The 22,039-nt window shown below is 35.5% G+C and overlaps 1 protein-coding gene across 2 annotated transcripts; it reads left to right on the forward strand.

Moving 5' to 3' along the window:
* Positions 1-177: 177 nt before the first annotated feature.
* Positions 178-20,487, forward strand: LOC105956720 (ARM repeat superfamily protein). Of its 2 annotated transcripts, XM_012980605.2 has the most exons (51): positions 178-426; positions 549-639; positions 871-925; positions 1,019-1,150; positions 2,027-2,098; positions 3,244-3,334; positions 3,446-3,541; positions 4,161-4,239; positions 4,326-4,389; positions 5,186-5,289; positions 5,504-5,609; positions 6,467-6,556; positions 6,645-6,722; positions 6,901-6,968; positions 7,038-7,137; positions 7,229-7,399; positions 8,113-8,202; positions 8,312-8,377; positions 8,552-8,650; positions 8,738-8,812; positions 9,368-9,427; positions 10,007-10,096; positions 10,371-10,492; positions 10,681-10,810; positions 10,937-11,016; positions 11,344-11,479; positions 12,199-12,280; positions 12,846-12,991; positions 13,683-13,763; positions 13,834-13,934; positions 14,196-14,434; positions 14,659-14,768; positions 15,038-15,166; positions 15,279-15,353; positions 15,459-15,592; positions 15,683-15,755; positions 15,889-16,020; positions 16,204-16,385; positions 16,463-16,585; positions 16,682-16,742; positions 16,830-16,925; positions 17,421-17,521; positions 18,242-18,347; positions 18,483-18,596; positions 18,736-18,810; positions 19,085-19,183; positions 19,308-19,379; positions 19,464-19,549; positions 19,617-19,710; positions 19,792-19,899; positions 19,983-20,487. In XM_012980605.2, exons 1-51 carry the CDS (start codon positions 387-389, stop codon positions 20,154-20,156), a joined length of 5,178 nt encoding a protein of 1,725 aa, XP_012836059.1. In that variant the 5' UTR covers positions 178-386; the 3' UTR covers positions 20,157-20,487. The 2 variants fall into 2 exon arrangements, with proteins under 2 accessions (XP_012836059.1, XP_088682784.1); XM_088826658.1 differs by lacking the exons at positions 178-426; positions 549-639; positions 871-925; ... (6 more) ...; positions 5,186-5,289; positions 5,504-5,609 and adding an exon at positions 6,043-6,146.
* Positions 20,488-22,039: the final 1,552 nt, after the last annotated feature.

Consider the following 22,039-nt stretch of genomic DNA (forward strand, 5'->3'; position numbering starts at 1 on the left):
TAGTTGCAGTTGATCATAATGCTGAATGCAGTTAGTAAAAATACTGAATGCAGTTGGGCAAAAATTAGATATAAGGGCACAATAGTACTTTTGCCTCTCCAGGGGTTATCTCAAAGGAAGAATTTTAGGGGTGGACCTATCCCTATATATTTTCCATATTAGGGGTGTATATCAAATGGACCCTAATTATTGTGCACTGGCATAAATAAATAAATAGATATGATGTAAAAAAGGAAAGAGACACACACAACACAGTTGATAATTGATATATTACGCTAATTAAATTAATTAGCTGTCACTACGTTGTCTATTTCCTTTCCTTTTTATTTTTATGTGTTATTTTTCTCCCCTTTCCGATCTCCGTCTTCTCCGAACGGTTCCCGTTGATGGCTTCTTCCAGTTCCGGCAATTCCATTCCGGCCCCAGGTATCATCCACCACCACCACCTAGCTCCAATAAGAATTCTCCGCAATATTATTAAGCTCAATTCGATTAACGTTAATCGGTCTAATTTTGTATTGTCTTGTGGGTATCTCGATTTTTTTCAGAGGCAGTTCAAGTTCTCGTCTCTTCGTTGGCAGATGATTCTCCCATGGTCAGAGAAGCCTCGACTGCTACTCTTAAAGACATAGCTCATCTGTAAGTGTACAATTCTTGCCCGTTTTGTTTTATTGGCTGTAATTTTCCGCACATGGATAGATGTATGAGAAATCGAATTTGTAATCTAAATTGGGTGAATTCTGCTTGGGAACCGTGAATTTTTGTTTTATTTGATTTCCACTTCCACATTGAATGAATTATTGAAACATTCCCATGGTTCTGGAATTATTTAGATTTTATTGTACATTGATCGGATTATTGTGTTTCTAGGAACCCACTTCTGGTTCTCGATTGTTGTTCAACTGTGTCGCGTGGTGGCCGAAGGGTATGTTGTGCTTCTTGTTATTGCTTAAAATACTAACATATCAGAATAAGAATAAGGTAATAAGAGAATTCGTATTACATGTGGGAATTTCAGAGATACGGGAACATAGCTGGATTATTTCAAGTTATGTCTGTGGCAATTCGAGCATTGGATAAAGATGATGTTGATCCCCATTATATGGCAAAGCTTGCCAAAATAGCTGCTTCTGAGATCATCTCAACCAAGGTACCATCTGATTTGTAACACTGGAATGTGATTGTGGTAAATAGTATATACTATTCTATATATGGTTTATATACATGATTACTAGTTCAAGTATATTAACCAAGAAACTAAAGGGAAAGAGTTACACTCATGAATGCATGTTGGAGAATATATCATTGCAACCTTGTCAAGAAAAGCATGTCGGAAAATATATAATTGCAGGTTGCAACATTGTCAATCTTAAACTTTCATCTGCGACTGCACCTTCAATTTTATATTGCCGTTTTTACTCGATGAATTCGAGACTTTATATTTTTACTTATATTTTTGTTATTCCCACAAAACGTGGTAGAATGAACTCACATTAACTATAAATTAAAATAGGTTGATTTTATTGATAGTCTCATGGAGATGCTGTTTGGTGTGATGCCTCGTTAGTTTCTTTGCTAGGTTGAATTGCTTATTTGTCTGAACATTTATCTTGAATTTTTACTGTTCATTAATATTTCTCAGTTATTACCGCCTTTATGGTGATACGAATTTAGTGAGTGTAGTCTGCTAGTTAATTATATACTATATACAAATATGGGTATTCTGATTGTTGTTTTCATTGTTAGTATTGGAGATATTAATATTAAATGATACATTTCACTAATAGCTTAAGCTTTTGGTTGAGGTGGTCATTCAACATAGTATCAGAGCTAGGCCAAATGAAAGGTCCTGAGTTCGAATTGGTTCTATTTGACGTTTTTTTGTCCCGCCTCGTCCCTTTTCATTATCCTCTGTTCTAATTTCATTATTTTTTAACTAAAGGTATTTCATTATATATAGTTATTTTCTCATTGTTTTTATCGTTTAGACACTATTTCATAATGTGTTAAACTTTCCTTCCCGTAGGAACTCAACGCTGATTGGCAAAGGGCTGCATCTTCTGTCCTTGTGGCATTAGGTTTACATCTGCCCGACCTTGTAAGTTCCTTCATTGAATTCTTTACACAATCTTGATTTGATTGATTGACGAATAAAATGCTCTATAAGCAACAGTAATCTCGAATTTTGGAAGTCTAGATTCAAAGCTGCATCATCTAAACTAGTACTCATTAGACATAATATATATTAAGCTTATTATAGCTTTGACACGAATTCTTTGATCTGATGATAGTATCTTTACCGGCATGAATGATCTTCATAATGTAACATGTTGACTGTTGTGGTATGATAACTTATACCATATCTGTTGGGGCTGGGACTGGGTTGGTTTTTATCCACCAACCGATCCATTACCGACCATATTTTTAGGCGGATAATCAATTTTTAACCCACCCATTGGATCGGGTCGAAAATTTCAACCAACCCATCTATAATGGGTTTGTTGGTGGTTTCTATATTATCAAAAGTTGGTTGACCGATAATTATCCAACTATATTATTAAATATTTTATTAAAAATATAAATTAAAGGCCGTGTTTTCTTAAGCAGTTATTGAAATTATCAAAATAATTAGTATTTTAAATTTTAAGAACAATTAACAAAGGGAAAAAAAAATTGACATAAATCTTCCACCAGTTTCTTTATGCCCAAGCTTAAACAAAAAGCCCACAAAACTCCACTAAATTTCTTGTGCCTGTTTGAAATTACTTTGAATTTCCTAATTATATTTTTTCGTTAAATTGTTATTAATTATTTTGAACTGACAAATGATGATTGCACCGTGGCATTGCACAAAATGTGGATATTTTTAATCCAAAATTTGAATTTTTTTAAGTGAACTTGGGGGCGGATATAAACCATCAACCGACCCATTCCGGAACCAAATGCTCGGCTGTCAACCATCAACCGATCCACAAAGGTTGGGTCGGCAACGGTTTTCAAATTTGAGCAAAAATGGTTTGACGGATGGGTCGGTTTTTAGGCTGGTAATCGACCCAACCCAGTCCCAGCCCTAATATCTGTTATGTTTTCTTGAGCTCCACTTATATGCAAAAAATTGATAGCAGTTACTATGCAGGATTCACCAGTAACCTTGACTTAGTTGATGAAACAAATATTCACTAGAGTTATGTATGGTGCAGAGACTCAAGCATGCATTTAAATTTTATTTTTTAACTCTTTTAGATGATGGATGAAATACTACTTCATCTCTCTGGATCAAATTCAGCACTTCCAGCTATGGTTCAAATACTTGCAGATTTTGCTTCATCTGATGGTAGGTTATAATCTTTAGTTCTGACTCTTGACTTTGACTTAAACAGTCTAGTTTTCGATTTCTGATTTTTGTTTCCTGGTTGATCGATGTTTTTTTTTGTGGTATACAAAGCTGTTCAGTTCACTGCACGGCTCAAAAGTGTACTTACAAGAGTTCTGCCGATTCTTGGGAATGTAAAGGACATCCACCGACCAATCTTTGCCAATGGTATCTTATTTCTGGTTATATTTATGCTCTTGTTATGTACCTTATAGTGTTCGAGTTATTGTTCGAAATGATGCATTATTCTAATGACATTGATTACGTATAGGCTGCTAATTTTACTGAAACATGGATCATTTTCTATATGAGGAGAGCCAAATTAATATAGCCAAGATAATTAGGGTTAGATCATCTATTAAGACAACGGTAATAACTAAAAAGAGAATTAGTTGGAAGGGTAATTTAGTCCTATTAGTCATCTTCTCCTAACATCAATCCATAGTTATTAATTATCTTTCTTAATACGGTGCCCAAACCGTAAACTAGAATTATTTTGAAGGAGGGAGTATCTGTTTTGTAAAATTATACGGCGTCTTTGGTAGTGTAGATAATAAATAATTTATGCAAGGACCTAACTCTGATTGTTCTATATGCATTATTTTATATTAAGTCCATTTTTTTTTTGCATTCCACTATACATTGAATACAATTATTGTTTGGCAGTTGGTAGTAATGCCGTTGGTCTCATTATCTTTGGCTGTTGGTAGTAATGTGATAAAGCATTCTATGCAGATCATTACTATTATACTTAGATTGAGGATTTTTTTTTCTTTCCCTTTTCCAGCATTCAAGTCCTGGTGTCAGGCCTGTTGGCAATATAGTGTTGATTTCCCACTGTACACTGCTCTTGACGGTGATGTCATGTAAGACTAGTTTATTTGCTTCTTCTTGCATGATTCTAATTTTCTGCAGATGATTATTTTGGATATTGATGAGCCATTTGGGGCAGGTCTTTCCTGAATTCCGCATTTGAGCTTCTGTTGAGAGTTTGGGCAACTTCACGGGATCTCAAGGTTTGTATTTGTAGAGTCATGTTTGCTCTGTATTCATTTTTCCTTCTTCTGGTCTATGTATTAAAGGTTTCTATATTTTGCTTGCTGCACAATGAACGAAAGGAGATTCTCAGTGTCTGGTTTTTATTATCATTTTTATGATATAACTCGCGGATAACTTACTTCTGTATGCTTTTGAGTTTGTCACATTCTGCACATACTTTTGGGAATTTCCTTATCAGAAGATTGATAAACCGAATTCATGTATTGGATAATTGTTGATTTTAATATCTTTTGAGTCTAAAAGTGGTATAGATTATTAGTTGGCACTTGGCAGTCTTTTAAACATCTTCGACGAAAGATCTGCAACCGTCTAAAGGATGATGAAAATAAATCTTTTGCCATTATTAGCTCGTCTTGGCCTCTCTAGATTAAGTCCCTTTTACCTCATTAATGTATTGGGATCACTATATCCTGACGTAGTTGACAATTTCCTGCAACTTATACTGTCACAAATTGGCATATGACTTATGGCCTTGTGGTTTCAAGGGTTGACTTGGTCTAATATCAACAAGATTTGCACATTATTACTAGGTATCATCTTCAGTGTTACCTGAAATATAAGGACACAATGTATGCTAGACGGAAAAGTTAGCTCTTTCACGCCTAAATTGCTAAAGGACACATGATCTGGATGGTCTTGGAAAAATAGAAGTTCTCTTCCTTCTCTGTATTTGTATGTGTATAAGCTGTTTATAGTTAACCTTATTTGGAATATCAGTTTTTTTCAAGGATGTAGTTTCTTTTGTTTCTTTAGGTCCGCGTATCTACTGTTGAGGCTTTAGGCCAGATGGTTGGTCTTGTAACTCGGACGCAACTGAAGTCAGCTTTACCAAGACTTGTGCCCACTATTCTGGAATTGTAAGCCGTTAGCTTGATTTGTTACTATTTGTATCTTTACAGTTCACTAGTAATATGTGATTATCCTGAAGTTTACCCTACCCCTCTGTTCATAGTTAAAACCATTTTGTCATGCCGAGGCTGGCCTTTTACTTATTTGAGGTAGAATATTTTTTTTTAATCAAGTAGGCTTTGATTAGGCGTTGGTTTTTGCCTTTTCTTTTACACAATGCAGGTATAAGAAAGATCATGATGCTGCCTTTGTGGCTTCATGTAGCCTCCATAATCTATTGAATGCTTCCTTACTTTCAGAAAGTGGTCCGCCTTTGATGGACTTTGAGGTCAGTGAATATCATTCGAATCTATTGGAGTGCGTTTGGATTGAGGGATTTGGAGGGGGGTTTGATTTGGGGAAGGGATTTGAAATGACTCCAATTTGGAGTCATTTTAAATCCACCCCAATTGCTCCAAAAGCAACTAAAAAGGAGGTGTGTGGATTTGAAATTCATCCCCAAATCCCTCAATCCAAACAAGTCCGAGGGATTTGTTATTATGGATTTGAAATCCCTCCTCCAAATCCCTCTATCCAAATGGACCCTTGGTGTTGAAGCGTGCTTTTGTTTATATTCTAGATGTCAAATATTACATCTTAGAAGATTGTGATTATTTTCTTTCCTCTTCGGGCTTTCTACGAGTGTTGAGTTGTGGTTATATTATATATATATATATATATATATATATATATATATATGAAGCAAATGGATTTCAGGTTTTTCTCTGGACTCATGCTTGCACAAATATGAAATGATGCGAATTAGCAAATGTTTGGGAGGGCCGAGGGGAGCGGGGTTCGAATGAAATAATTCACTTGACTAATGGTAGAAATGCAATTCACGCATCTTTAAAGCATCATATAAAACTCCTTAAAATTTTGATTTGAGTGAAATAAAAATGGAATTTACAGATTTTACTTTTCGATTAACTCAACTTCATTGTCATGTTCTTAAAAGGAAAATTCTGTTATTACATGATGGAGTTTCTGCATAGGCAATTGCAATGTATGAGTTGAATGTTCATGCATGCAAAACACGTAGAGGTGTAGGTTTGATTATCAGTAGGATTCAATGTTGTGATTGTTGTTCAATTTTGTCCTCTATCCTCCAAGATGTCATTCGTTATATTAGTCATTAATTTGCAGGACCTCACTGTCATATTATCAACGCTTCTTCCCGTGGTTTGCATTCATAATGACAGCAAGCAACATTCAGATTTTTCAGTGGGACTAAAGGTAGCACTTTTTTGTGCTGTCCATGCTTTCTGAAGTCATATTTGGCATGTGATTATAATCAAATTTTTTCTTGTTTTCTCAATTGCAGACCTACAACGAAGTTCAACATTGCTTTCTCACAGTTGGCCAGGTGTACCCAGAAGATATGTTCGTTTTCCTTCTCCATGTGGGTAAACTTGCCAAAAACTTATTTCTAATGAAAATTCTACCAAATGTTTTACCTGTAAAAATATAAAGTTCACCAACAAAAACCTGAGAAAAATGAAAAAGGAAAATACAATATATATTGAAAAAACTTTTGGGGTTTTACTGCCTTATCTATCTGATACGTGAATATGTTCCAGAAATGCAGGTTGAAAGAAGAACCTCTAACATTTGGTGCACTTTCTGTGTTAAAACATCTTTTACCTAGGTTGGTCTTTCCCCTCCTCTAAATGTTGAGTATTTCACCAATATATGTTCTTATTAAGTTTTTCTGAAGGTTGTCTGAAGCTTGGCATGCTAAAAGGCCTCTGCTAGTTGAATCAGTGAAAAATTTATTAGATGAGAATAATTTGGCTGTCTGCAAGGCACTTTCTGAGGTACTGTGTCATTGGCAAAATACTCATTGTTTTATACAAATTATCAGGTGTTTGTTAATATTTATGTTTTAATGATTGTGTCTGATTCTAGTTAATCGTTGTTATGGCGTCCCACTGTTACTTGGTTGGCCCACCAGGAGAGTTATTTGTAGAGTACTTGGTACGTCACTGTGCAGTGATAGATTTGGATAAGGACTTAAGGAGTTCAAAGGAATTGAGGTCGAGTGGCTATTTCTATCCTTTCCAGCACAAGAAATCAGAGGTTTGACCTTTTTCTTTAGAATGTGTTGCATTTGTTGGACTATATGCTGTGAATGCGGTATACTGCTGCATAGAATCTAATAATAATATCTATCATGCTGTATTTATATTGTCAAAGCCTAGCGCATAGTAATATTATATTGCGTGTGTGTGAGCGGCTATATTCTAACTAGCGTAGATAGAAATGGCATGCATACAGTGACTTGTATTTTTAGCCCATTCTATCATAAATTCACCATATATTAACCACCACATGACTTGTACTTTATCAGTGTTCAAATTTGTGATTTCTTCTGAACTATGGGTCTTATGTTTGGTTTTAAATGAATTATATAGAACCACTTTAACAACACAAATGGAATCAAGAATACTCTCAACCCGAACCGATAATGGTACTAGTGGCAGTTGTCCAAATATAAGTTTTCTGAGCTGTTTATTTTTTGATGATCTTTTGGTAGGTGTTCAATATTTTTCAGAGATTTTATCTTTATAATGACGAACACATCATCGGTTAATGAAATTCTCATCTTTGTGATAGAAATAAAATATGAATGTCCTGTTCACAACATATATTATCCATTAAAGTTAGGGGCATGGAAGGATAAAGTTCTTCCTTGTAAGTTCCAGGATTTTTTCATGTAACCATTTTATGTTCTTTCAATTAAGCATGTTCTTTTTGCATATTATTCTTTTAAACTCTCATATCATTCGCAGGTAAACATTGGAGGTGTTTGTCCAACAGATTTACGTGAAATCTGTGAAAAAGGTCTTCTTTTAATAACTGTCACCATTCCTGAAATGGAGGTATGTCAATGCCTTTTGTCTTAACCCCTTTGCGTGTGTTCTCGTGTTTCTCTTTTGCTGGTTACAGTCTGTTGGTTTTATTGTAATAATATTTTCTCAATATTTCCAGCATGTGCTCTGGCCATTTTTGTTGAAAATGATCATACCGCGAATTTACACTGATGCAGTTGCCACGGTAGGTGATATACTGTGTGTATGTGTAACATGACATGCTACTTTACCCGTACGTCTCTATTATCTTCTTAACGTATTTTCTGTCTGCTGGAATATGAGTTCCATTCTGCCATGAATATCTGGAGTTGGTAAAACTGATTTTTTTCTTTTCTTAGTGATCTAACTACTTATATAGGTTTGCAGGTGTATCTCAGAATTATGCAGACATAAACATACTCAAAGTGATACAATTCTTTCTGATTGTAAAGCCCGTTTTGATGTTCCTAATCCTGAGGTTTGATATCTTCTTTTTTATGTCCTTGTGTATTTGATCTCTGATAGAAATGTATTACCAAACGGCTTTCCCATAATTGAAATTCAGGATCTTTTTGCACGGCTTGTGGTGCTTCTCCACAATCCTTTGGCGAGGGAGCAGCTCGTGCCTCAGATTTTAACTGTAAGTGTCTTTACTGCTAGCAGCAAAATTTAGATATTAAATTCATTGGCAACTGAATCATGTAGCTTTATAGGACTTCTAATTATTACAAGACTTGGATTTAATTAGATTGAATGATGTGGGAATTAGCCTTTTGATCTGTATCCTTAATTTTCAACCAACAAGTATTGTGATGAATATCATATGTCTCCATAGTTTGACTTCCGATGCACACAATGGTGCATTTCCTACTTCTGTTATGACTTGATTTGTGTTGTAATTCAGAAAAAAAACATCTTATATATTCTTATCGAGCAGAGCCTGCAGACTATATTCAGTTTAAGTTGTTTTGTTAAGCATTTATAATGAAGTCAGGGTTTGAAAGGTGGCTAGTGTTTAGCAAGAAAAACCTCATTTATACTATATGTGGTAATTTATCAAGATCAGCTACCCAAGAAAAGTTATAATTTAAACTGTGAGTGTCTTTTTAGCAGAGTAACTATTAGAATGGAATCAAGGCAATATAAACTTACTGACAGCAAAACTGTTTTGACTTCTTATATGTTGTTTTTGCAGGTTCTGCTGCACTTAGCTTCTCTATTTCCCAAGAATATCGTCGTATTTTGGCAAGATGAGGTATACAAGGTTGATGATAGAGTTGATTTTTAGTATTAAGAGTTGATTATTTATGTGGGAAGGCTTTACGATCATGCTTTGTGGTTATTATTTACTATATAAATATATTTTCCATGTGTCAGTTAGTTGCATTTGCGCTTGGATTGATATTAATGAATTGTGGGGTCAAAATAATGGGTAGAGTTTGGGGCGTGCATGTAGTGGGATTAACTATCATCAAGGTTGAGTAGCATCAGATACGATCTTGAAGCAAAATCAAGATGGCCTTATTGTTTAGAGAGTATTGGTGTTTCTTATTTCGTTGGAGTTCATGGTGGCTGGTGCCTTGTTGTTGTTGGATAATCCTTAACTTTGTTGTCTTGTGGTAATTAAATCATATCTGATTCAGCATTTTAGACACATCTTTATAATGTTTTGAGTATTTTGGCGTAATGGCATGTTCTTTATTTTTGTTAATGTTGTTACCTTAAAGTGTTCTTATAAATATTAAACTATGAGTCAGGTTCTGCACTCACCGTACAAGATAGACACAAAATGACAGTTCTGTTCTAATTGTTTGTCTTCTTCTGTAAGCTCTAGATTCCCAAAATGAAAGCTTATGTAAGTGATCCGGAAGACCTAAAGCAAGATCCATCATATCAGGAGACATGGGATGACATGGTTATTAATGTAAGCTCTACTATTCTTGTTAATTATCTTTAATACGGACCAGGCCACATTGTCTACTTGAGAAAACTGTTGTGAATTAACACAGTGAGACTCTTTAATCTTCTAAAATCATGTTCCTTTCTCTCATTGCTCAAGCGCTCAACAAGTCTTTTGTTAACAGTGATAAAATTACTTGAGTTGTACTATGCTTATATCTCTACTATTGACTGGGAACGGAAAGGGAAGGCTATTCTCTGTGCAGGCCACTTATATACTCTTTATTTGTGGCCAACAGTTTGTTGCAGAATCATTGGATGTGATTCAGGATGTTGATTGGGTTATTTCTCTAGGAAACTCTTTTGCTAAACAATATGAACTTTATTCATCCGAAGATGAGCACTCTGCACTGCTTCACAGGTATGATGCATTGTTATGCAACACTCTTTTATGGTGTCACTAAGAGCCACCACATCTTTTTTTTGCTTCTTCATGATTTCTGCATTTCCCGGGACTGACCGTCTAGAAAGGGGACATCAGCTTTTTTTTTCGTCAGTGATTGTTTTTTGTGACCAGGAACTGAAATTATTCGATCTTTCCTACTGCAGGTGTCTTGGCATTTTGCTGCAGAAAGTACATGATAGAACCTACGTACATGCTAAGATTGATTTGATGTACATGCAAGCTAACATTGCTTTGCCAGTTAATAGGCTTGGTCTGGCAAAGGCCATGGGATTGGTAATCTTTCTCTGCTTAAAATACTACTTATTCACGCTTATCTCTTCGCAAGTATTGGGTGTACGAGTTTTGTTAAGCCAATCTTGTCGAGTAAATGAGGCTATGGGTTGCTGCTGCATTTCCCAGGTTGCTGCATCCCACTTGGACACAGTTCTGGACAAGCTTAAAGATATTCTTGATACTGTGGGTGATAGTATCTTCAAAAGGTATATGCTGGGGACGTATGAGTTAGTTTTATCTCCTACGGTCTATTATGTATTGGTAAAATTTTATGGAATTAGAATTTCCGCATATCTTAATCATGTGATTATAAATACTGCGGGCACAAGGAGTTCATTCTGGCTTGTAATATGTCAAGATTGATGTACTCTTAATCCGGAGGTACCACATGTTGTTTGCTAGTAGGTCTGAAAATAAACTTTAGCTTGTATTTGAGTTCGATATCTCTCCCTATTTAACTTAAAATGTCTTAAAGTGCTGGTGCTTTCTTTGTATCTAAGCTTGAAGTCTGAATGATGCAAACTTCATTGCAGGATTATGTCATTCTTTTCTGATAGTGCTAAAATGGAAGAATCAGATGATGTTCATGCTGCTTTGGCTCTTATGTATGGGTATGCTGCAAAATACGCTCCATCAACAGTTATTGAAGCCAGAATAGATGCACTTGTGGTACAGCAGAATCGGTGTTCTTTTGTTTTATTGATCTGCTATGCCTGCCTGCTCTGAGTGTCTGTATATATGTATTTGGTTCTCCCTTGTAGCCTAAATTTGCAATGAGTGGAACATCATTTTTTTCAATTCAGTATCTGCTCTATGCTTGTGAAATGTGAAGACATTTATCTATCTTTAGACATGACTGTATTGCCATCCTATTTTATTGCATAGGAGTATGCAACTAAAATATTTACACTGGCGTGATCCTTAAATATTATTAGGTTCCAATATGTTGCAAATGTCTCCTGCGGTGGTGTCAGATTTTTATGTTGGGTCATTGTAATAATACTATTTAATCTAAGGCTGATCAAAATATGTTGTTTTTGGTTTGGGGTTTCTAAATACTACAGCTGTATTTGAATTGATAATTTTCAAGTGGTCGGACGTTTCTGAAACTTGTGGAATGGTACTTTTTAGCTGTTCCTAGTATACATGTTGTTTGAGGTCTCAGTGATGCAGTTAATGCATGAATTATGCACTGTACTGCTCCACGAGAACTGTGATAATTGTTCATTTAGCATCTTCTTGCCAAGTTGACATGTTGCTATCATTGTTACTTGTTGAGTTGGGTATTATTATTACCACGGTTTTCTTCTGCTTTCGGCTTTCTGGCATCTGTTCTAACGTGTTTACATAAGGTTTTTTTATGATACCTTTTGTGCAATGTTTGACAGGGAACTAATATGCTTTCGCGGCTTCTTAATGTACGGCATCCTACAGCGAAGCAGGCAGTTATTACGGCTATTGATTTACTAGGTTTGTAAATTCACCAAAATATTGTCCGGAATGCGCCACCTCTGTTGCTATGTTGTTATTTGTGCATCAGGATGACATCTCTTTCTCAAGTGTTCTTACGTAGCTGGTTGATTGCTACCATCATGTTAATGTACAAGGAACCATTTGGCTGACTACATATCCAAAAACTGTGCACACTTTCAAATTGCTAGTTATATTTGGCCCGAACTTTGTTATTTCACATGATTGAGAACTTAGCTGGAAAGAAAAACAATAGAAGTATGATGCCATTGCCTTTCTACAACGGGTGACTTTGGTTCCGCGAAGAATGAGGCGTATAATATAACGAGAATACCTAAAAGATTAACCGATCCATGAATATTCAGCAGAAACTACAGAATTTGTTCCTTAATCACGATTCATGTTCTATTGTCCTTGTTTTAAATTATTTTATGTGGTCACAATTCATAATATACAAGTCGACAATGCATCTTCTATCCATAGAGCCTGATCTAAAATTACAATTCATGAGGTAATTGCTCTTTTCTCTATCTCTATGGGAATTAAACTGATTTTGCCAATGCAGGTCAGGCTGTCATTGGTGCTGCTGAAAGTGGCATATCATTTCCGTTGAAAAGGAGAGATATGTTGCTTGATTACATATTGACTTTAATGGGCCGTGATGATGAAGATGGACTCTCTGATTCTAATCTGGAGCTCCTGCACACTCAGGTTTGTTATTTGGGAGTTGCTATTTGTTTTGACATTTCATATACATGAACAGTGTGGCATAGGGCCAAGAAACTATATCGATTCATGAATGATCCCCAATTTTCGATCTATTATACTTTGAAGTTTCTCCAAATGTGCCATTACTTGTGACCAGGTAATTGGTACCATTTAACCAAAGTAGATTCCTTCACATCCAACTAAAGATTAATTATTCCACAACAGTAGGAAGGCCTGACTGAAAAATTTGGTAATTGTGTTCGTTGCTATATATTTATTCATTTCAGTGAACTATCCTTTATGAAAGTTTGCTCAGTAATAGGAAACATAATAGTGTTGCTCCTGTAACTTGATGGAAACTCCCCCTATTAATGCTCTTCCCTCAAGTTGAATATTAAGGAATGAAACTGTCCCTTGACATATTATAATGTATTTTTGTTGAATTGTGTTTCTAAGTTCACATGGATGGAAACATTCTTAATCCTGCCCAATATTTTTAAAGTGCATTATATTCTCTGTATATTTTTAACCTGAATAAAATAATATTAGGTTCAAAACTAAGCTATATTTAACTTCTGTGCATGTTCCTATGCATAACATAGCTGATGATTTGTAGGCCGTTGTTTCATTAGAGTAAGTACATTATTTTCCTAGCTTTTCCGTATGTTTGCCTGATCTAGATCTTTCTATGCAGTCCCTTGCATTAAGTGCTTGTACTACGTTGGTCTCTGTGGAGCCAAAATTAACTACTGAAACGAGGAACCTTGTGCTGAAGGTGAGAGATGCAACTTAATAGAGTCATTTGTTAGTTACAAGAATATTTACCCCTCTGATTATTTTGTCAGGCTACTTTAGGATTCTTTGGTTTGCCAAACGATCCTCCTGATGTTATGGATGGTCTGATACACAATCTTATTACTCTTCTTTGTGCAATCCTCGTTACAAGGTAATTATTCAGTCCGGAACTACTTAAATTTTACTTTGTTTGGTACTTGCAAGCATCATTTAAGATTGTTAAGGACTTTTATGCATGTTTGGGGCGGCTTTATACTGTTCTCCACCCAACAATTAGAAACCAATGACACGGTAAATATAACCCATTGAATGCATAAGAAACTTTGGGCATTTTGTAGCTACTAAGATTGTGGATATGCAATGATGTCTTAGGACATATTCTCTAGCTGCTTTGACAAGTTGTTTTATTCAGTGGGGAGGATGGGAGAAGTCGGACAGAACAGCTACTGCACATCTTGAGACAGATTGATCCATATGTTTCCTCCTCTGTCGAATATCAGAGACAGAGAGGTTGTCTTGCAGCTTATGAGATGCTTCATAAGTTTCGGACTGTATGTGTTGGTGGATACTGTTCGCTTGGCTGTCAAGGAAGTTGCACCCACAGCAGGAGATTCGACCGTGCTTCAAATTATAATTTTTCCAATTTGCCATGTTAGTCTCTCTCTCTCTCTCTATCTCTCTCTCTCTCTCTCTCTCTCTCTCTCTCTCTCTCTCTCTCTCTCTCTCTCTCTCTCTCTCTCTCTCTCTCTCTCTCTCTCTCTCTCTCTCTCTCTCTCTCTCTCTCTCTCTCTCTCTCTCTCTCTCTCTCTCTCTCTCTGTTTACTTTTCATTCTCATTTCATATATCAAGCCTCATTCTCTCTTGGTTATTTTCAGCTGCATTTGTATCCCCAAGCCGTGATGCTTTGTGTATAGGGGAGAGAATCATGGTGTATCTTCCACGCTGCGCAGATACAAATTCTGAAGTCAGAAAAACCTCTGCTCAGGTCTGTAATTGGTGATGGTGTTATCCTTTTCTGCTTAGTTCATGACTGACCTATATGAAATCGATCTGAATTAACACAAGCAAGGTTGTGGTTCTTTTTTATTTCTTGCCCAAATCTACGCCGAATCTAGATGAATTAAGATGGGTGAAGTTGATTTTTTTCCTATTTCTTGGTCAATTATTATTATTTTATCGCGGTGCCAGCCATAGAGATTAATTATTATTATCTTATCACGGTGCTTTAGTCTTGACTATTTGCTCTCTTTGCAGATTGTTGATTTATTTTTCAGTGTATCTCTTTCATTACCGAGGTCTTCAAACTCTAGTTTTGGCCTTGATATTGAATTATGTTACACCGCTTTATCAGCACTGGAGGATGTTATTGCTATCCTGAGGAGTGTAAGTTAAATCAAAATTCTCTTTTGATCTTGTTTAATTTATCATGCTTCTTTTCACTAAACTTCTGCTCCACTTTGAGAGTAACTTATCCTGTTTGTAATTTTGCATATAGGATGCATCACTTGATCCATCTGAGGTATTCAACAGGGTTGTTTCCTCTGTTTGTGTATTATTCACAAAGGATGAGGTAAGAATTCAAATATTTTGTCTCTGTATCTTTTGAACTTTTGAGATAGTCAAATGCTTTTGACAAGCTGTCCAACCTCATCCATTCTCAATTCACTTTGTGCAGCTTGTTGCTGCTCTGCATGTTTGCTCAGCAGCTATATGTGACAAGATCAGGCAGTCTGCTGAAGGTGCAATTCAATCTGTGATTGAGTTCATTACGAAGAGGGGGAAGGAGCTGAATGAGGCTGATATCTCAAGGTGGAGTGAGACAATTGTGATTCAATCGTTAATTCAAGCTGTGATAGCTTTGCATTTTATCATCTGAGATCTTTGTGAATATTGCATCAGGACGACACAATCGTTGCTTTCTGCTGTGATTCATGTGACTGAGAAGTACCTACGTCAAGAAACACTCCATGCTGTATCCTTCTTATAGATCATTTATCTTTGTCTATTTCATTATCCTTAGTGGTTTTCCTACAGCCTCTTGAAAGCTGGAAAACATAATATGCAATGTATCTTGACTTGTGAGTAGCTTCTTTAACTGTTGAAAGATCTCTTCTCTTGCTGAGAATACCAGCTCAAGAATTGTTTTTGGTGAAGTGTTGGCTGCTGCTGAGAGAGATATAGCGACAAAAGACGTATCAAGATTACGTGGTGGCTGGCCAATACAGGATGCATTTCATGTGAGTCTCTTCTCTTGGCATAGGCCCATAACGGCTGCCTGTTAATGCTCTTATGTTCCTATTGCATGGTGCATTGACTGGTCAACATTCTATTTAATTGCTTTCCAAATTGATTTGTTTGGTTGCTATATCCCTTTATAAAGTTACGATACCTGATATTGTTTGCTTTCGTGGAATTATTAGGCATTTTCCCAGCATGCAGTTCTTTCCTGTTCATTCCTGGACCATGTAACTTCTATTCTGAATCAGACACCTGTATTTCAAGGTGGTCCTGGAAAGGGAGAGAATCCCAACATTTTTGGTGAAAGTCTTGAAGAAGATAACGTGTTGCATGCTGCTATCACAGCTCTTACTGCCTTCTTCAGGTGTACTTTAAGTTGCATTGTTTTGCTTACTCATCTGCTTCTACATTCTACAATGACCAAAAGTATGTTATTTGCAGAGGGGGTGGGAAAATCGGGAAAAGGGCTGTGGAGCAAAGCTATGGGTCTGTCTTTGCAACTCTTGTGCTTCACTTGGGAACTTGTCATTGTTTAGCTAATTCTGGCCAGCACGAACCGCTTCGGTAACAATAGCATATTTTCTTCCATAAATGCCTACTGAACTGGAAGTAACTGATTCAGTTCTATTATTATTTTGACATTCTACATTTGATTTTCAGAGCTCTACTTGTCGCATTCAATGCATTCTGTGAATGTGTTGGTGATCTGGAGATGGGAAAGGTACTTGAGCCTCTCATAAGTGGAATTTTCACAATGATAAATACTTGTAATCTGAGTTTGGGGGCTAAATAAATCAATTATGTGCAGATTGTGGCTAGAGACAGTGAACAAAATGAAGAGGATGCATGGATTGGTCTGATCGGGGACCTCGCTGGGTGCATTTCTATAAAAAGGCCAAAAGAGGTAGTTATTCTCATAAAACTCTTTAAATTCAATTGTTCATTTGAGCTATATTCATGTTATCAGTTATACTGAAGACATGTCTGTCCCACCAATAGAAGACATGTTTAACTTGAAGACAAATCTCGTGATTTTGTAAAGATAAAACGGTGTATATTTGTACTTAATGTTAAACTTGAATATCTCTCTACTGCATTTCCACTTTAAGATACACTATTTCCTTGGATATGCTCGCTTTATGAGTAATTGTTAGTTAAATCAGCCCAAGAACTATGACAGACATGCAATTACAGAACCTGTTCATATCTTACTGAAATGATTTTTTTCCTGGAAAGAACATATGAAGAGATTGCAGTTTAAAGGAAAAAAAAAATCCTGAATGCTCATGTTTCTTCTCTCTTAGAATACAAGTACTATCTATATATGTATTCTAACTGCTACTTCTTTTTTTTCTCCTGTGATTTTATTGCTTCTCACTTATCTATTTACACTACTCAGATCCCTACAATTTGTTCAATTCTCTGTAAATCACTGGATCGATCCCCAAAATATATGAGGGAAGCTGCAGCTGCTGCACTGTCAGAGTTCGTGCGGTTTAGGTATATTTGGGATTCCTGTTCTTTCTCTCTCTGTGAGACATTCTGACATTTATTGGTGTCTGTGATATCTGACTGTAAGTTTGGCTGTCTGAATAGGTCTTGGCTTTCCCATTTCTTTTTGATATAGGACATTTTTTGAAATAATTAAGAAAAAGTAAAGAAAGTCAAAGGAGATAGAGAGAACGTGTCTTGACCTCACTGTAGTAAGTAAAACATTTAATTAACTTCTCATGTTACATGATAAAGTTCTCGTTCCTTTTTTTTACATATTAAAATTTGTCTCTAAGTGGGTACAGGGCACAACCCATATCAATTTTTTGGTTATTAAGAACAATTACATGCTAGGATATTGAGAAACTGAGTATATAGCATGCGTCCTTTTCTCCTTAAGTGAAAGTTATAATATTATCTGTATCTGCGCTACCAGCATCAGTAATATGAAGAGGGGCAGTTCTGGAAAGTCTTATCCAATCTGGAGGATGAATATTATGCTTCTAGAACAAATAGTTCAATCTTGCTTATACTTGAGATTTTTTTTTTGCTGCTTTAACATTTTGAAGGATGGAAAAGTAACAGTCTAGCTCAAATTTGTAGTAAATTGGACTAACAAATGTCAGGTGCTTTGTTACATAGTGTTGATGTTTCTTGTTCAAAGCTCAAGTTAGATTAACTTTTGCTCTTGCTTTCAATTTCACGACAAGGTTTATTATCATTCTGCAGTGACAGTTTAGGTTCGTTGTTGGAGCAGATGGTTGAGGGACTGACTCGACATGTTTCCGATGATTCTCCAAATGTTAGGCGTCTTTGTTTAAGAGGACTTGTGCAGGTAGTTTATTATCATAATGATCACTTGAATTAATTTCTAAATACGCGGTGCATGTTTTATTTCGGATGATGTTTCTATTATCCCAAATGTGTGGCCACCTAATAATTAACTGGTTTGCTTGGACCTGTTTTGCAGATGCCTTCTGTCCATGTTGTCCAGTACACTACTCAAATTCTCAGTGTTATAGTTGCTTTGCTTGACGATCCGGATGAATCAGTTCAGCTTACTGCTGTCTCATGTTTGCTGACGGTGATTTATTACGACATTCTTTGCTCTATTTAACACCTCCCCCCCACCCCCACCCAAAAAAAAACCAAGGAAAAGAAAAGAAAATCTCTCGCTGATTTACATCATTATCTATATATTGTGCTAATATTTACATTTATAGGTTCTTGCAACATCTTCCACTGATGCCGTGGAACCCGTTTTGCTTAACCTTTCAGTTCGGCTTCGTAATCTTCAAGTAAGTTTTCAAGTACTACCAATTTCACATCATTATTGTCCAAGTAGTAGATTTAGTGTGAAGTTATTGGCTGCCGTCCAGAAAGTTTGTTGTCCATGAGAATAAATGAATTGCCTCTTCAATTAAACTTAGTGTTGGCTGGCAGCTGATTAACTTCCCAATAGCATTTGGTAGCAAGCTTACCCAACAAACGGGTCTTCAATATTTAAGGGAGTTCAATTATGCAAAAAAATATTACCCAGCTATGTTTTTTCATTTTTTTTGCTTGTAACAGATATGCATGAATGCAAAAATCCGGGCGAATGCGTTTGCAGCATTTGGAGCACTAAGCAAGTATGGGTTCGGTCCACAACGTGACACATTTCTCGAGCAGGTCTATTCATTAGTTACTCTGATCTGATATTTGAATCGTAACCTAGTCATTTGCTCTTGAGCAATATTATGATGATCTACAAGAGATTCAAATTCGATTCAACTTGAATTTTATAATTTATTAGGTTCATGCTGCCTTTCCACGCTTGGTGTTACATCTTCATGATGACGATCTTGGTGTACGACGGGCTTGTCGGGTAGATAAATTAATTCTTAATACATACTTTTACCAGAAAAGGACCTCTAATTATTATTAATTCACTTGATCATTTTCCTCTCAGAACACGTTCAAATCTATTTCTCCTTTGATGGAATTCAATGGTATTACTGCTCTTGCTAATACACATCGATTGAGTTCTGATCATAGGTATGTTTTAGTTTACTGATTAAATTATCACTCTCTTTTTCTCCCTTAATTAATTTTCTGTTTTCAGAGCCGACTATGAAGACTTCCTCAGAGATATTGCAAGGCAATTTACTCAGCACATGTCTTCTAGGGTTGATACGTACATGGGATCCATAATACAGGTCAGCATTTCCGAATAACGATATTTAAAAAAAAATTATTTTTAAAACTTTGCATGATTTTTAGTATGTCGACAATTGCAGGCTTTTGAGGCTCCTTGGCCAGTAATTCAAGCAAACGCCATTTATTTGTGCAGCAGTGTAATTGCTTCCTCAAGTGATCAACACATCTCTGCCCTTTACCACAGCCAGGTTCTCGTTTACTCTTTATTTAAATAAATTTAAAATCTTCAAAATTTTAAGATTATATATTTATTGGCGTCATCTTGATTTAGGTATTCGGAATGTTGATGGGAAAGATAAGCCGATCAACTGATGCAATAGTGAGAGCAACTGGTTCGTTGGCGCTTGGTTTGCTACTAAAGTCGGCCAATTCGAGTTCTTGGAAAGTTGCACGTTTGGATACGGATTCCTCTGGACGTGAGACGGAATCTTCTAGAAGGCAATGATGTTACAACCACCCCCATTGACTGATTTGACTCACTTTGAATGTGATGAAATTGGTCTAGTAAACTCAAGTTGTATGTATAGACAGACACCAGGTAACTTATTTATTTATTTGTTTGTGTGTATATATGCATGTATCATGTGTATGTATATTTACGTGTGTAATAAAGCAGTTGGAACATAGGAATAATTTAGTTGTAGATTTCTCTATTATATAGTTGCCACTATTTGGTGTGCTGTAATAATAACAGAAATTTAGGGTGAACTACAAAAATTGTAACTGTAACCTTTCTTTCACTTTTTATTTTTTTAATTAGAAGAAATTCTATCAAATATCGGAATTGCAAATACTTTATTGAGATGCTACGAACACCCCATTGCAAATAAAAATTGTCTCAAAAGTAGAGAACAAAAACAGGCATGTAGTCGGGAAATGCAAAATGCACTAAATGCGGTGTAACGACCAGAAGAGAGGAGAAAATATTAGAAAGTAAGGTTTGGAAGAGAGGCGGAGATCAAATAACTCAAATGGGTGGTGAAGATTAAAGTTGAGAGAACCAACGGTCAAAATTGGAGGATGAAGAGAATTCTCAGAGTTTGACCGATCACTTGGGCTTTGAGTGTTAGGCTGCCTCAGAATCAATTGGGCCCTAAATGCGACAAACCTGTATTAATATTGATGTGTTCACTTGTAATATCCACGTACAGTTAAACCTCTATAAATTAATACAGTTGGGACTATCAAAATTTCATTAATTTAGCGAAATATTAACTTATCGATAAATTAATAATTATTAATTTATACATTAATTAATAACTTATTAATTTATGAAATTACTTTTATTATTATTTTCAATAAATACATTTATTTTAAAAAAAATTGTGTATATTATTCATTGTACCATTCCTTCAATGCACTATAGAGCCCGTTTAACGAACGGAAGCTCTTAAAGCAACAATGGTATACAACGATTTTTGTTGAGTTATGAGAAAACTATATCGAAAGTTCTAACCATGTTAAGAAAAGTAAGGGACGAGATTGGTGGTAATGTAAACTTCAACGAGAAAGAAGCGAGAATTAAATTATATTTTGTTAAGCCTTCATAGATCTATAAAATATGTACTGTACCATGTAGTTTAAAAAATATTTTGATGCATTATTAATTTATATATTATATGGGGCTTCTTAAAATTTTCGAATGTGTATTATCTTATAAATTTAGCGAATTATTAATTTAGCACGTTGTCCCCGAGTCGGGACCGGAAAAATTTATTATTTAAGCGAGGTTATTAATTTATCGGGTATTAATTTATCGAGGTTCTACTGTAATTAATTAACTTGTGTCTTTTTATATATTCTTTTTAATTTAAAAATTAAATGGCCTTACCATCAACACAATCGTCTCAAATTTCCACCTGGATGTGAAAGAGCAGATACTCTATAGTCTATTCTACCAACTTGTCACTTTATTCTTTTTGGAAGGTATATATATATATATATATATATATATATATATATATATATATATATATATATATATATATATATATATATATATATATATATATAATAACAATAATAATAATAATAATGGTAAATTACAACCACCCATGAGGTATGGTCAATTTACGAAAAAACCCCTCTTGTTTGAATAATTACATCTACCCCTCAACTATGATTTTTTCTTACACCTCCACCCTTATGGTGTCAAATTCAACATAATTATCATCTAGATTCTGTGAAATGTGCTCTAGTTTGTACTCGTTTTGTGTAAAAATACAGTTTTTGATGCACCACAATCTGATATATACAAGCCAAAAAACACATATTATGATCATCTTACTTCAAAATGTAGAGTTCGAATAAGATAAAACGGGTACAAAA

The sequence above is a fragment of the Erythranthe guttata genome, chromosome 12 (assembly GCF_056151865.1).
Source record: "Erythranthe guttata isolate IM_541 chromosome 12, IM_541, whole genome shotgun sequence".
In the NCBI taxonomy this organism is placed as follows: domain Eukaryota; kingdom Viridiplantae; phylum Streptophyta; class Magnoliopsida; order Lamiales; family Phrymaceae; genus Erythranthe; species Erythranthe guttata.